This window comes from Cynocephalus volans, chromosome 10 (genome assembly GCF_027409185.1).
Source record: "Cynocephalus volans isolate mCynVol1 chromosome 10, mCynVol1.pri, whole genome shotgun sequence".
NCBI classification, from domain to species: domain Eukaryota; kingdom Metazoa; phylum Chordata; class Mammalia; order Dermoptera; family Cynocephalidae; genus Cynocephalus; species Cynocephalus volans.
The window spans coordinates 24,664,966-24,681,745 of record NC_084469.1 but is presented as its reverse complement, the minus strand read 5'-3'; the positions used below and the strand labels follow the sequence as shown (position 1 = coordinate 24,681,745).

The 16,780-nt window shown below is 35.0% G+C and overlaps 3 protein-coding genes across 8 annotated transcripts in view; 1 reads left to right on the top strand and 2 right to left on the bottom strand.

Annotated features, from left to right (window-relative positions):
- Positions 1–16,780, top strand: part of NF1 (neurofibromin 1) — a 228,507-nt gene that overhangs the window by 159,441 nt on the left and 52,286 nt on the right. The gene's annotated exons all lie outside the window — the stretch shown is intronic.
- Positions 1,034–2,356, bottom strand: OMG (oligodendrocyte myelin glycoprotein). Its single transcript, XM_063108949.1, has one exon. The coding sequence runs from the start codon at positions 2,354–2,356 to the stop codon at positions 1,034–1,036; it is 1,323 nt and encodes a 440-aa protein (XP_062965019.1).
- On the bottom strand, positions 10,087–11,457 carry EVI2B (ecotropic viral integration site 2B). The gene has a single exon (XM_063109103.1). The coding sequence runs from the start codon at positions 11,455–11,457 to the stop codon at positions 10,087–10,089; it is 1,371 nt and encodes a 456-aa protein (XP_062965173.1).

Genomic DNA, 16,780 nt, shown 5'->3' with positions numbered 1-16,780 from the left:
TTATTGGACTTATCACCTGGTTGTAGCACCACATGAATCCCCTCCCTTTTTCCCTTCTTTGTCTCTTTCCTCCTCCCTTTCTCAGTACTGCCCATTTGTTAGACTCCATGATTTTATCCTTAAGCTAACTTATTTTTAATTTAGGTAAGTTGGATTCTAATTTCTAATGTGCAAAAGATAAATTTCCCTCTCCTGCATGAAGTAGGATTTTAGTTTTGTAAATATTTAAATTTTTCATTAATAAATGGTCTGTTAAATATGCCCCAAAACTTCTTTACATGTCTTTAAAACTTTTCATTATGTATGTTTTTAGTACTTAAATGCAAAAAACAAAGCCATTAGACTTTCCTATTAAAAGGCAAAGCCCAGTGTCTTCTAGTTTTTTGAAGAGCTTTTGTCCATTATATAATCTGTAAAGTAGCCAAGAGTTCCTCAGAAGCAGGACATCATTTAGATTTAAAACAATTATGGCTTGTGTGTAAAATAATGATGTGGCATAACCATTCATGGTGTAGCAGCTACAGTTTTACATTATTGGCAAAATCCTTGAATACTGCCAACATTTCACTCACCTTAAAGGCCTTACTAAGGTACCCTAGAACAAAAATGGTTAGATCATTTTGAATCTACTAGATAGATTAAGTTGGTATGAATAGAAAGCCAAATGACACAATTATGAGCATAGACCTTTTATTTTTTTCCCCAGATGTTTGACAGTGTAAACATACATAAAATACATATTAAAGTTTAGATGCTTTAGATTTTGTGCAATAAATCAAAGCCTTAAAAAGAAAATATTTTATGTTAAAAAAAAGGAAACTCATTAGTTTTACTTAAGACAGTAAAATAGCAGCAGTACCAAGACATTGTGCACTCTTATTTTAAGACAAGTTACTTTTTACATCAGTCAGAAATGTAGGACTGGCTTTCTTGAATACTTAATATAGTTTGAGTCACTGGTTAGATAGGGGCATATTTTCCCAACTGTACATCAGAGAGGAGTGCTTTCGTTAGTTTCAGAAAATGCGGACCCTCAGACAGCCAGCATGACCACAGCATTGAGCATTAAGAGAAATGAAGCATTTATTTTCCAAGCACTTGCCACAGAAGATAAGTGAGTCTTTACATTTGTGGTAGTTTCTTCCCTCCGTAAGTTAAGGGTTGTGCTTTGTTGAGGCATTTCAGAGAAATTATTTGGCATGCCACTAGTGATACTTAGGGTCATGGGTGTTGGGGATGATTTTGTTGAGCTAGTGAGGCTTGTGTTTGTAACCATTCCATCTTGGAGATGAATAGTTAGAGTTGCAGCTGCTGCTTCATGTGAATTGATCATTTCTGTGGCTGTATCTTCTGGATAGGGCACAAATGCCTTATCAGTACTAGTAAAGGCGGTGTCTTTGCTTAGAGTAGCACCAAACGTTGTTTCCTTTGTTCGATATTGTTTGGGTGTTTTAGTCACTTTGGGTTGAGTTACCATACTCAGAGAGTTAATGGTGTCCACTGACTGCGTCCCACTTACAGTGAATAAGCTTGAGGTGAATCCAGAAGGTGTGGGATATATGTTATGTTCTTTCAAAGATGATATCTGGTTAGAACAGGGAGTCCCTATTACATGAGCCTTTGTTTCCATCATCCACTTCAATAAGTAAGTAATGTTTTGTTTGTGGTCACATGACCACCTGTTATTGTAAAGGGTTATCTCTTGCAACTGAAAGAGTTGGTCAAAAGAGTGATCTGGAATGAATGTGAACTTATTGTTGTGTAGGTAAAGATGTGTGACATTTGTCAGGTTTATTAATGTTCCTGGAAGGATTTGTGTCAAGGAATTATTAGACAGGTCCACAATATGTAGTTTGGAGGGCATGTTGGTTGGAACTGTCCAAAGTTTGTTACTACTGAGATTGAGAACCTCAAGACTTCTTAGTGTATTTTTAATGAGGACAACTTTTTCCAGCATATTCTTAGAAACATCCAGATATTTAAGATTCCACTGATAAGCAGTATCAGATTTGTCAAGAAGTTTAATGTTGTTGTTAGCAGCAGACATGTTCCAGAGAGACCGAGGTAACTGAGCAGGCAGGCTTTCAAACCTGTTGTTTGAAATGTCCAGGGTCCTCAGATTGGTATACTGGGTTAACTGGTTATGCAGATCAGTAAAGTGGTTATAAGACAGGTTTAAATGTATGATATTCTCTTGCAGTCCAGATGGTAATGTAGTCAAATTTCTGCCTGAACAGTCCACATGCCTGTGCCTCTCTGTGCATATGCATTGGAGAGGACAAATGCATAAAATACCAGGTGTAAGAAACAGAAGGATGAACAGGCAGGGAGACATTTTCAATATCTGATATTCCATCAAAGCCTGGAAACAAACAGATACACCCTTCTTTTAATATGCAAATAGAATTTAGGCATCTGCATGGGTCAGTTAGCATTAGGCAAAATTTTCAATAAACCTCGTTGTTGTTGAGTCCTTTTATAATTGTTCCAGTGATTAAACTAACAAAGCTCCCCTTCATTTATAGTCCAAATGCTTAATCCTTCAATTGGGGCTATGTGGTAGAGAGAGACTTTCTCCCCCTACTCTCTCCTGCATTTTCTCCTTTATTTTCTCTCTTGTTTACCATATTCTTTCTTATTCATCTTCCTGGAGCCTTAATATGAAAAAATGGCATTTTCTGCAAATAGAGAATTCCAGTCCTAAGCTATTACTATTTTTGATAATATGCTTTTTTACTCAGATGGGAAAAAAAATGGCTGTCGTGTCTCTGTTTTTCTTTTCTTTTTTTTAATCTCTGCAGTAATGTAATTGTCAATGTGTGTGTAGGGTGAGATTTTATTTAGATATTAAAGCAATTCTTTGAAATTTCATCTGTGTCTTTTTAGGATAAATATAACATATAAAATAAAACATTTTAAGGCACTTAAAAAATACAGACCAACAACATACTTTTAAACCTCATATTTTATAAAGTGATTTTTTTCTGTATATTTCAGTGCCAATTCTAAAGGAAAACAATGTGTACATTTACAAAATGAATGAATATTAAAAAGAAATCCCTCTACCGACACTGCAGCAAATTTCTGGTGCATGCACTTACTATCGAATATATTTTCAATCCTAACGTTGACTTTTTCTTAAAAAAATAGAAAAAGGAAAAAAAAAATCCAAAGTCAGTCTTTTACTGATTTAAATAACAGCTTACCAAAGTGTTGTCTTCAACATCAGCATCTCATTTTCTCCGGGAAACTTAAAGCTTAAAGGTCGTCTTGTGGAGAGTCAGAACCGTTTCTGGCTGTGGGCTGTGCTTGCCTGCTCAGCTGCATTGTGTCGCTGTGAGCTGAAGCTCTGCAACCACCTGATCAGCACCACATAGGAGGACTGCAGAGCTGTCATTGGTGCTGACTCAAATTTATTGCAAGAGGTGCACACGCAACAAAATGGACAGATTAAAAAAAAAAATTATAGCATTGAGCGTACCTATGTATCTCATATTTGCCTTAGGATAGAATACCTCATGCACATTAGAGCTGGTCCTTACTTCTTTCTATGTATTTGAGCTTGAGTTACACATTTTAACGTTTGCCTCATTAAGAATGTATGGCTCTTTTTAATACCTCTAACTCCATTTTTTTACATGTTGAAAATGAATTTGATCTTCTTCATGGATGGTTTTCTAAGATATTTAACTATTTTTAACACCTGCCTTTTTATATTCTTTTCTAAAATGGTACAGTTGTCATGCCACTTTAAAAAGGCAATCTGTTTGATTTTTATGCCCTCCCGCAACATGGTAATTATTATGTTTAATCAGCTTTTCAAATTTATCAACCATTTAAATGTACCTCCATTTAGGAGGTACAGAAGTACTTAAATATTATTTTGTTTTTATCTTTCTGATAGAAAGGATCATTTGGTCAAGGATACATATAAGCTAGGCTACATTTTAAAATGATCATCTTATGCTTTTAATTATCAGATCCTGTGGTAAAATAAACATGTTTTATTTTATATATTGGGTTAAAGATTTTTTTTCTTTGTGAGACTTCCTTCAGATGGTAAGTAGATATGGCTATTTTCTTCAGAGATATTTTCGGTACTATATGAATGACCACTTATTTGATTTTATATTTTTTTTAAATGTGTCAATTTCAGGTTATTTCTTTATGGTATTTCATATTTTTTTCTTTCTGAGAAAGCAGTTTATAGTTTTAAAATTACATGAAGTAATATAGAAGAGAAAACTTTGGTCATGAGTTTTATAAAATGAGATGAGATTTATGACAGTTTTCACTCCACTCTTCAGTGGATTGATTGCATAAATAATCTGTGAAAACTCAGATGTCACTTCCAGAATGGCCAGTTTACCTTAGAAAAGAAAGCAAGTTAAAGGTACAGTATTTTCCTTTCCAAATTGTTACCATTTAAAACCCAGCAACTATTAGTACATTACATGTGAGGAAAATCCCTTTAGGCCTAGTTATTAAATGCTTTGTTTTCTCTAAATCACATTTACTATTATTTGACTTCTACCCCATATAGAATTTATTGTATTAAAATTTGAAGTTTCTTTTCTTAGAGAAGAAACTATAATCTAGGAATCACCTTTTATATAAAGTAATATTCCTCGAAAAGTATCTGCGTTTTAAGTCTGCAACATTAGAGATTTATTATTGATCAGATGCTTTATTGCCACTTTGAGGGTTCAGTTGGACTCCTAATAAGATTCTTTCTATGGATTTCAGAAAGCAGTCATCAATCATAGTGCTTAAAAGTAAAGTGTTAAAAATAATACATTCAGCAATATTGTTGTTGAAGTAGGGCATGATTGCTTTGACATTTAGAGTTCTATTTCAGCTCATGTATACATCAATATATACACCATTACACTTCAAGGGATGTGACTGAGGGTTGATTTACTGAACACTTAAATCTCTCCTTTTAATTTTATGTTATGTCAGTGTGGAAGTAGAGTTATCCATTTCCATTACCAGTACTTTTGTTTGAAAGAAAGGACATGTTACTTCATTAATTAATGGACTCAAATAAATTTGGATTTAAGTTGTATCAGTATTAGATTCTGCTCCATATAATAGAAAATTTTAATCCAGTAGTGGTGACAGTGTTTCTCATTTCAGGTTTGAGAAATACCATGTTGTTTAATATTGTTCAAAGATTATTATAAAATTCTCAAAAAGAAAAAGGGGGATTATTTCAATATATTTGAATTGTAGCAAGCTGTTCTTATCTTACACATTTTGAAATTCTCAGGAAATAAAATAATAATGTATTACTATTACTCCCCCCCCCCAAAAAAAGAACAATTTTTTGTAGGCTTAAGTGTTTGTTACAATTTATTTTAGGTATTTTTGAGACACATTACGTTTTCGATAAGTCTGTCAAGGTCAGGAATTACAGCTATTTAGGCAACTATTATATTCTAGATTAAGCAGTAAATTAATTTGTATATTCTTTTGTGTCCCAGGATATATTACCCCACCACTGTGAAAGGTATAACAAACCATCTTCTGTGGAATGGCTAGCCCATGTTAATCAAGTTTTTCTTTATTTTTTAACTTAAGTTGATAACATCTGTTGTGTTTGAGAGTCAAAGTACTATGTTGTCTATTTTTGGTAATATATAGTTGGCTATTTAGATAATTTCCTGCTGAAAACTAAGAGTACTCAATAAAGTATTTTAAAAGCATGGAAGAACTGATAAGACAGGATTGTCAGATCAAAATCCAAGTGGCTCAGTCCCTTCACCCACCTCCCCACCCCTTTTTTCCCCACACTTGTTGCCAAAACTTAGTTGTTTTCTAGAATATCCCTCATTCTGGATTTTTCTGCTTGCTTCCTTGGGAAGATTCAATTTGATCTTCTATCCCCCATATTTCCTATAAATGGTTCCTAACAGTATTAACATAATTGCATGTTTGCATCATCCCACTATATATATATATATATGGAGTTTTAAAATAATACCAGTATTGCTACAATTAGATTACAGACTCCTGACTAAAGTTTAAGATTTCTTTGCAGCTCTATTGTTCTTAGAATATATTTCACTAAGGGTGTATAGTCAATTCTGTGTTCTAATGCAATGTGAAATAATTCTTTTCTCTGTATTTTTATATCACCTAACTTTATGACATAAAGTTAGGTTCATTTGTTTCAGTTAGTTTTCAGTTTTTAGGGATTACTTAAGTCAAAATTATGTAACAAGGTATATTCAGAGAAATCTTGCTTCCCTGTCCTCTTCATCCTATTTCCTTCTTCCTGCTATTGGTGACTATTCTTGGTTGTTTCTGAACATTTTTTTCTTTTTGCAAACATACAAAAATATGTATGTGTGTGTATGTACTATATGTTCTTATCCTCCCCTTTCTTGTATTAAAAGTTGAGTACTATAATGTCATATTTCTTTTTCTTTTCTTCTTAATAATATATCTTGAAGATCACTCCATATTAGTATTTAGGTACCTTTGTCTCATTCATTTCATGATGCATAGAACTTCATTTAGAAATGTACTCAACCAATCCCCACTAGGGCATCTGATTTTTTCCAGACTTTTGCTATTGTAAATAATGCCACAGTGAATACCCTATAATTTCATATTTTTCCCAGTGAGTCTTTGTAAAAGATTCCTAAAAGTAGGCTTTTTGGGTAAAAGGGTAAATGCATTTGGAATTTTTCCAGATATTACTAAATTTCTCTCCATAAACTATACCATTTTGCAGTCCTATCAGCAGTGTATCAGGGTGTCTAATTCTGTGTAGCCTCACTGTAGACTCTGTTGTTGGACTTTTGGATTTATATCAATCTGATTGGTAAGTAGCATCTTGGTATAGTTTAAATGCATCACTCTAATTACGAAGGAGGTTGTATATCTTTACGTATGTTTTTAAAGGGCCACTTAAATTTTTTCTTCTGTGTCTATCTTTTATATGTTTTATACATTTTCTGTTGTGGTGTGAGTGTTTTCCCCCCTTCTGTATTTAGGAGCTTCTTTAATTTTAGAGATATTAGTACTTTGTCCTGATTTAAGTTGCAATATTTTTTCTCCAGTTTGCCATTTGTCTTTTGAGTTTATTATGATGGGGTTTTTTTTTTGTCATTGTTGTTTTGTTTGTTTGACATTAATAAGTTTCATATAATTGGATTTCCCTTTTCACTTTATTGCTTCTGGATTTTGAATTTCCACTAGGGAGTGTTTTCCCACTTTGAGTTTATAAAAAAATTCAACCATATTTTCCCCTATTACTTGTATAATTTATAGATTATATTTAGATCTCTGGTCTACTTGGTATTTATTCTAATGTAGTGTGAAATATGGATCCAATTTTATCTTTTTCCAAATGTCTATCCAATTGTCCCAACACATGTTCCCACTGATTTGGTATTTGAGTGTATTTCTGGAATTTCTATTTTGTTCCATGTTTGTTTAATCACATACCAGTACCACAGTGTTTTAATTATAGGTGCCCAAGTATTTTGCTACTTTACTTTTTTATCATAATTATGTAATAACAACAATTACAGGTCACCCTCATCTGATTCATTGTGTCCCCCGCCACCAACACCATATAGAATACTTGTGTGATATATGTATGTTTCAGTGCATGAAGTAGGTGCCCTTTGGTTTTATATTAGTGAAAAGAGTGTAGGACCAGGAGTCAGGGAGCAAACTCAGCTTTTAGTACTACTTGAAAGCAAGTCACTTGCTTTTTCTGGTCCTGTTTTCTTAAAACAGTTAAAAAATAAAAGGAGTTGAACTAGATGGTCTTCACAGTTATCTCTGAATCTGGTTAATGTTAATCTTAAAAGAGCACCATTGGTATGTGGTATGAAGTTCATTCTACCTTTTATTCCCCTGTGCCTTGTCCTTTGCTGTATTCATAAAATAAACTTTCTCTTCTGGATCCTGGTTTTTAAACCTTTTCTCTAGGTCTTTTTGGTTCCAGCATTTTCTTCTCTCCCATATTTCTTTTATTAGTTTGCATATCTTCTTGCTGATTAAGCAAGGATTGCCACTGTTTAGCTACTCAGCTTCCACTGACCTCATTGAGAAAAATTGTATGCAGTAAACGTGAATTATTTTTCCCCCTGGCAGAGAATTTCTTTAAAAAACAAAACAAAACAAAACACTCCAGCCGCTGCCAGTAATCTGTCCTTCTGTTGTACAAAGAACAGAAGGAAACAAACTGCCTGTAGTGTTTGAAGAAATCAGACAAGAGTATGACCAGGTCATCAGCTCCTGTTGTATTTAAGAAAGTTGGTATTTCCCTATATTTCCCAATACGCATCCTTCAAGAGGTCAGGAAAGAAGGTGGTGAAAAAGGAGCAAAAATGTGGCCAACCATGAAAACATTATCTTATTTACCCTAACCTTAAAATTCAAAAGAATAATAGGAAGTCCTCAAACTCCTGATTGCTACTGGGTAAATTAGCTTTAAAGTTATTAGGTTTGAAAAAATACATAAAAGGAACTTGAAAAACACATGAAAGGAAGACATATCTCAGAGAACCAATGTAATATTCCAGCAAACATCATGCTTATTCACTAAAGGTAAGAAGCTCAAGGAAGTGTTTACATAGATCAAAGGTTTTAATGGTCTGTAAGAGATGACTTGAAAGATTTAAGGAGAAACATTATATTTAAAATGGAAACATTGTATATAAAATTTTAATGACCAAAAGCTTGCTAGTTTTTATTGAAGACAGAACTTTCCTGGTTTCTTGAGTGCTTGTGCTACAAATAACTAACTATATTCTATTCTGAAAAATCTCAGAACTCTGAGTGGTTCTCCAAAACTAAGCAACCAATATTTCATTCTAAGTGACTGTTTCCCTCTGGAGTTAGGGTCAGGGTAATGAGGAAGAATATGTACTTGTTGGGCAAAGGAGAACCTCTCCAGACACAGGCTGGCAGCTCCATAAGTGTAGGTCAACAACCACTCTCCACCTAAACTTTAACGAAGGTTGGGCCCATCCCTAATTTGATAACTCAGATTTACCAGTTTATCCAAGATAATGGATAAAAGATGAAATTCTGCATAAAAACAGTGGTTTGAGTTTAAATGTACAGTGTCAGAGTTAAAAAAAGTTTAGTGAAAAGTTGAGAACCATTTGTATTTTGATATATCGTCGTTTTTCCTGGAAAAATCACCTAAATTTGGAATGAAACTAGAGTTTATCTTTTTTTCTTTTGTAAAACTTCATTTTGTGTGGGTGCTTATAAAGAAGAAGCTTTTAAAAGAGACTAGTTTTAAAATTTGTGCTCCCCCAACATGATAGGAAAAATGTTTATTTTTTATGGTCCATGATCATATTTTTTTCAGGATAAATGTCCCCAATCTAACCCCCTAGTTCAGTGTTTTAATGTTTGTTTTACTGTTTCCAATGAGACCAAAAAGGAAAATTTCTCTGTTCTCAAACATGCATTTTTATCTCTAATCCCCACAAACTTGGAATATTTATTTAGTACTTGAGGTATTAATTTAAAATTTGGGATACATATTTGATTTCTTATCCCTCCCCACCCCAAACTTTGAAATAGAAAAATAAAAATTTATTTATTCAAAATAAGTTTATACACAGCTTTTCAGGGGGGAAAAAAATCCATTGGGTAATAATAACTATATATACATTGCTTGTTATATCCATATTTGTAAAATATACTATACTTTTTGTGTGTGTGTGTGACTGGTAAGGGGATTGCAACCCTTGGTGTGGTGTTACCCGCACCGCGCTCAGCCAGTGAGCACAACGGCCATCCCTATATGGGATCCGAACCCGCGGCCTCGGCGCTCCCAGCGCAGCACTCTCCCGAGAGAGCCACAGGGTCGGCCCAAAATATACTATACTTTAAGGATTGGTACTATAACTAGTAAATAGATTACTGTCAAATAACTTTTTAAAAAAAAATTCACCAGTGAACATGGGCTTTGAACAGATTTCAGATAGTTCTTGAATAAAAATCAAAATTGGCTACCAGTTGCCATTTTTTATACTTCATCACGTGAAGAAAAACAAAAGAGATTCACTTAAGGATGGAAGATTAGCTAAAAGCAAGTTGTAATACTTATAATAATTCTGCAGGTGGAAGTGGCAGGGATTCGTTAAGATCTTGATCAGAGTCAGGAGGAATAGAGAACTCCTGACACTGGATTTCATTGTTGAAATCTTCTTGATTTTTCATAAAATCTGGTGGCAGGGGCAAGTTAAGTGAGTCAGGGGGAGGTGGAAATGACACTTCGATCTCAGATTTATGATCTTCACAGGCTTGATTGAAACAGTCCAGAGATGGTGGGAAATTGGTCGAATCATTTGCAAGAGTAGATACAACTCCTATTGTGAGTTTGTGAGATTGGTTATTCCCCTGTCCTTCCAAGTCAGAAAAGGGAGGTGGTGGATACAGATCTGCATCATCCGAAGAAGAAACAGCAGTGCCAATCGTTGATCTATCAGCACTATCCTCTGATGTACCATTTACTTGATCTTTTATTTTCTCCGTTTTGGAGTTGTTGGGATCTTCGATGTTTTCACTTGATTCAAACAACTTAACTTCCATATCATCTGCTAAAAGTGTGCTTTTGTCTGGTTTCCAGGTCATAAGTGAAACGATGGAGGTACGTTTTGTGGATACTTCATTTTCTCTAATGTTATCCATACATATGTCAGGAGTTTCTCCATCAGCAAATGGAGACCTGCCTGCCCAATTTTGATCATTTAAAACTGGTTTTCTTGTGCACTTCCATAGTACAATCATGATTATAGCTACCAACATTAAAGTCAGGATTACACCAAATAATATGGCAGCTGTTAAATTAGAATTAGTTTTATGTGGAGACGTTTTGTTACTGGTAGCCTCTACAAAGAATCCTGGTGTATACCGAGGTGAATTTTTGGCAGTTGATGTTGGTTGTGTGGATAGATTATGAACAGTCGGTGGAAATGGTTTTCCAGAAGAGGTGTGGACAGATAATGATGGTTGTTGAGTAGAAGTATAAATAAATGGTGTTGGTGCTTGTCTGGTGGAAGTATAGGCAGATGGCGGTAGTTGTCTGGCAGAGGTGAATGCAGGTCGTGCTGTTTGTCGGGAGGAGGTATTGGTCTTTGGTATCAGTTGTTTGGTGATTTTAGAGGCAAGTGGTTGTTCAGCAGAAGTGTGTGCTGCTGGTTTTCCAGAAGATACAGAGACAGCTTGTGTTGGTTGTTCATCAGTGACTTTGGCAGGTGATATTGGTTGTCCAGAAGAAATGTTGTTCAATTGTGTTGATTGATCCAAGGGATTCCCTGTTGTCTTTGGAGAGTTAGCCAAGACATGTGACATTGATGATTTAGATAAAGTAGGCAGAGGCTGCTTCTCTGATGGAATAGCCTCTGTCTCTGAGAAAAATGTATTGTTCAGGTGTCCACAAAACAAAAGTAAGATGAAATATTTGTGATCCATTTCGGAGTGTTTCCTTCTTACCAGTGGTTTTATAATGAAAGAAAAAAAGACAATTAGTTATCATTTGGTGTCTAGTTGTATTCACTTTTCATTACAATGGCTGGCATAAAGTAGGTAGGTACTTGGTAAGTATTTATTATTCCTTATTTATTTATTCATTCATTTATTTATTTATTTTTGGTGGCTGGCCAGTATGGGATCTGAACACTTGACCTTGTTGTTACCAGCACTGTGCTGTCCCAATTGAGCTAACCAGCTAGCACTATTCCTATTTAGACTTGACATACTGTAGGCTAGTGTAAACAACTCTTGAATATACTCTAACTCATCGTACAGCATTTGGACCTCATAGACAATGATCTCTCCTAATTTTTTAAATAATATATGTACTTGGCCCTGTTGCCCCTCATCATTATATTACAGTCCTTCATCTCACAGTCATACTTCTCAAAAGCATAGGCTCTGTATGCTGACTCCATGTGTTCTCTACTTTTTCACCCTTTACTACTATAAAGACATTGATTCTGCTGCTTTGAAGAACACCAGTGACTATCTATTACCTAATCCCATGTTCTTTTCTTCTCTCTCTTTTTTATTAGTCGCTCTCTTGTCCACATTTGACACTATTGACTGTTTCTGCACTAAAATTCAAGTAGGTCTTTGGAATACAGTATTCCTTCAATGTTACTCTCACTAGTTCTTTTTTCCTTGCTTCCTAAACATGGATACTTGGTAGTCTGTTCTCACCCTTACCTACTTTTCTTTATTCCTGGTTCTATAAGATTTCAATTCTCACTTTTAGGCAATAACTCCCAACCTGTTCATTCATCCTAAACCTCCTTTGTTCTAATTCTATTTGTCTGACTTCTTGGTGGACATTTCCATATATATAACCCACTATCAGCAAATTCAATGTATTTTACATGGAATTCATCTTTACACCTCAAAACTGACTCCTCTCCCAACTTCTCTATTTCTGTTAATGGTACCACGAAGTTTCTATTCTAAGAATCCACTGAGATTACTAACACAATAGATTCTCTGAAGCATCCTCAGTGTCTAGCACTGTGCCTTTATGTTAGGATCTCATATTTTTAAAGGACTTGATTCAACTCAAACTCCTAGGCTCAAAATCTTTGAGTGATCTCTGAATCTGGTCGAATCAATTCTAATCAGTTGGTCAAGGAGTCCTGCTGCTGCTTTCATTTATTTATTGGTGAACAACGTCTTTGTATCAGGCCCTGTTCTAGGTTTAGGAGATTAAAAAAAGAAGAAAAAAAGATAGTTGCTGCCTTCAAGTGTTCCAGACTCTAGTGGTAAAAACGTTAAGTAAAAAATAACTATAATAATTTGATGTTTTCTCATAAAGGGATAGAGGAGATGCATAGAGAAACTAACCTAGCCTGGGAGGGCTTTAAGGAAGGTTTCTCAGAGAAGTAAAACTTGAACTGAATCTTAAAAGGTCTTTAAGAGCTAATTATGCAAATAAATATTCCAACCACGGAAAACAACGTATGAACACAGGAAAAGAAGGCACATTGTGTAACTTTGGCAGGTAGTGCTTTTTTGTGGGATGTGGTATACGCTCAAACTTGAAAATTTCCAGTTCTGCTTTCTACTTCTACCACCTAACTATCGATGTAAGCATGAGAACTAGTTACTTAATTTCTCCTGCTCTCAATTGTCTTATCTCTAAAGTGAGGAGTTATATTAAGACAATTTTTAACTCTGAGTGTAATATACTTGTGTTGCACATCATCAAACACAAACTCAATGGTAATTCTTTGATTATTTATTCATTTATTTATTTATTTTTGGCAGCTGGCTGGTACAGGGATTGAACCCTGAACCTTCGTGTTATCAGCACCAACTGCCAGCCCAGTTATTTCTTAATGTTAGGGAAAGAAAAATCTCAGGGTGTTAGATTCTGGTATATATGATTAGAGACTGTAATTTTTCTGTGACTCATAGGCCTGTCCAAAAGAGATCTGGTGTTCTGTTACAAGGTACAATAAAATACAATAAAAGGTTTTGCAAATAGGCATTTCAGCATAATTGAGTAGTTTTCATTGCTTATTTCTCTACCACTTGGTACAGTAATAAGTAACCCTATTATAGTAGACGAAAAGACATGTGATTTTTTCCCCCTCTGTACTGTATCTTCTTTTCTTTCTCATACTTCATAGTTCTCCTTTGAACTCTCCTGCACACTGCTGATGGATTAATCTTAAAAGCAGACATGATCAAGTTACTACTACTCCCTTGCTTGCGAGTTCCTCTTTGCTGTCAAGATTAAACTTCTAAACAGTTTTCTTCCTTCTGGCTTGAGTTATCCAGTACAGACTCACATCTCATGACTAAAATTTTTCATCCAGCTGAATGCACCCCTTCCCCACCTTACGTTCTTTCTAAACACACACTTTTCTCCCTAAACAGACCCTGTTAACTATGCTGTTTTTCACCCTCCTGGAGTGCGTTTTTCCAGACCTAGCCTCTTTCCCCTTCTGACTGCACACCTGAACCTGTCCTCATCTTTAAGACCTCAGTTCAAATTTTATTAATACTTCTACCAGAATATAAACAGAGAAGGTAAAATCTCAGTGAATAAATTCTGCTTTTTATCCATTTTTGCAAAGGTTTTTAAGAGGAAAAACTTGAAAATTTTGGCATAGTTATGGGGATTTGAATCATCTCTAGATGGTCATTATCCATATAGTTTCCACCCGCTATTCTTACAGATTTTACAGATTACCCAAAAAATGGGGGGAGGGGAGTTTGTTAGAAAATGTTATTCCTCAGAGTTTCGTTTTCAAAAACCAAAAGCATCAGAAGATACAGACTGTGGATTGTCCTCAGCCAAAAATGTTTCCTCTTTTGTGACTTTTCTTAAAATAAAGAAACCATATGGGTTTCTCTCTTCAGTTAGACGAAAAAGGCATGAGAGAAGGAAAGAGCCCAAACAGGAACATAATTATAAGCCCAGTTCCATTTGTAAGCTCAGTCCTGATAGGTTCATAAGCTCTTAGTTCAATAGGAAGTTGTCAGAACCTTCAGTACACGAGATTTTCACTTGTCCTTATAATATTATAGCAATATTAAAACCAAATTCTATTTTTGACCTATCCTGCCATTTTATCCCACTCCTTAGTTAGCTATTTAGGTTATGCTACATTCTAGAGTACTAGAATCTGTGTTAGAATCCTACCACAGCAATTCACAATAGTCCAGAAAAAAAGGAACAGGATTTTAAAAAAGAATAAATAGGGGATTTAACAGTGAAAAAAAAAATGACTTTTTTTCCAGAGGTAGTGAGGCCAGTGTTTTTACCACTGCAGAAAGTTATTTAACATATGTGTGTACCTGAAGTACCAACATTATTTCTGCAGGGAAAGAAGGTTGTAACAAAGAACATGGGGTAGGGAATGAAAAGGAGAAGAAAATTTAGAATAAGATGAAATGGAAAGGGGATGCAAAGAAATATAAAATAAAACAAAATAGAAAAATAAAAATTATAGAAAGCAAATGTATGAAAAAGGGGAAGGTCAATTGGCTACAGAAGGTATTGAAAAGAAGAAAAGTTAATAATCAGGTGAAAAAAGGGGGTGGTTATGTAATTAATGAGAGGTTACAGTAGAAGATGAAAGTGGGTAAAATGAAGCAGTTGGAGAAGATTGAAATAGATGAAAGAAGCAACCACAAAATGCTGCTCCCTGTCACTGTTCTTTCTGTTTGTGGGTTCAGGAAACCAGTAAAGAGGAGCTGTCTTTCCAAGGTGTAGGACTCGAAATGAACCATCCTCTCAAAATCACTTATCTTTCATTTCAGGCTCTCCTATGTGCTGTAAGTGTCCCTAGGATTCTCTTCTTTCTTTCTTTCTTTCTTTCTTTCTTTTTTTTTCCCCCCCCCTGGCACTGCCCAGAAGCATTCCTGCTAATTACTCCAAAGAACCTATGTGTATTATATGTAGGATTTTTCTAGAAATCCCTTAGTCTGTTGCTCAGGCAAAACCCAAATTTGTCAACCTTCATGTGGCAATATTTTACTTATTATTTTAGGGTGGCACTTTGAGGTTTAAATCAGTGATTTTGGTCCTTTGCTTTTTCTGAATATTTAAAAACTTTTTAAAAAAAAGAAAAATGTAGACTGAACTAAGCATTTTAAAGGCAATTACAGTGAAGCACGAGTCCTCGTGTATTAGACATATTCTCATAAATGTAATGCATAAGTACATAAAGAGTCCAGCATTTAAAATTAATGCTGTTAAGATGGATATAATAAGAAATATGTCACTGTATTTTAGAGGGAATCAAGGAGATTTGGAGAGCATTTCCTAGAGAAAAAGGCAAATTATAAAGCAGTATCAAAAATAATGTCTGTGTTTCAGTTACTTTGATAGAACAAAAGTAAGTTATAATGCAAATATAATAGATTAAAATTTAATATTAGTATTACCTCCAACTAGTGAAGTTTTGAAGCCATAAAAGGAGGAAAACAGCAATTCTTGAGGAAGAACAGAAAGGGGAGTTGACTTGAACTACAGTAGGAAGCATGAGTATTTGGTAACCATCTTTTGTCAGTAATATGAAGGTACTTCAAAAAGCTCATGGAATGATTCGTATTATCTTTTAATTCCATTTTTCCATGAACTTTTTGAAGTACCCTCCTAATAGCATTTACTGAGCAACCATCAAATGCAAGGCACTATGCTATTTTAGTGAGCTTGGTGCTGGTATTTTCATCTTATAGATAAGGAAACTGAGACACAGAGAAATTGGGTAAGTTGGCAAATTGTCTAAGTAGTGGCACTCATACAGAAACCATGCCAGTCTTGTACCAGAGACCATTCCTTCTAGCTCATGTCACTGTGTATGCTGCACTGCGTTTCATAGTAAAATTATGAAACAGAAATGCCTCGTGAAGGAAGGAGATGTGAGCTCTCTCGGAATAGATATATAAGTAACTTCTGGTGGTAGCCTTGAGTAAAGGGCAGGATAATAAATACCAGAAAACTGAGGCAGGCCCGTGGCTCACTCGGGAGAGCGTGGTGCTGATAACACCAAGGCCACGGGTTTGGGTCCCTATATAGGGCTGGCCGGTTAGCTCACTGGCTGAGCGTAGTGTTGACAACACCAAGTCAAGGGTTAAGATCCCCTTACCGGTCATCTTTATATACAAAAAATAAATAAACAAATACATACATACATACATACCAGAATACTCATTTTAGTCCTGTGACTGTGAAAACAGTTATGGTAGTTTTGAATGGTTAGCCTAACACTGTCATATGTAGTAAGTTTACTGAAAAATTTGTGGTGATTTTTAA

Bases quoted from the DNA above. Each gene is read 5' to 3' on its own strand.
- OMG (XM_063108949.1), bottom strand. From the start codon at position 2,356: ATGGAATATCAGATATTGAAAATGTCTCCCTGCCTGTTCATCCTTCTG.
- EVI2B (XM_063109103.1), bottom strand. From the start codon at position 11,457: ATGGATCACAAATATTTCATCTTACTTTTGTTTTGTGGACACCTGAAC.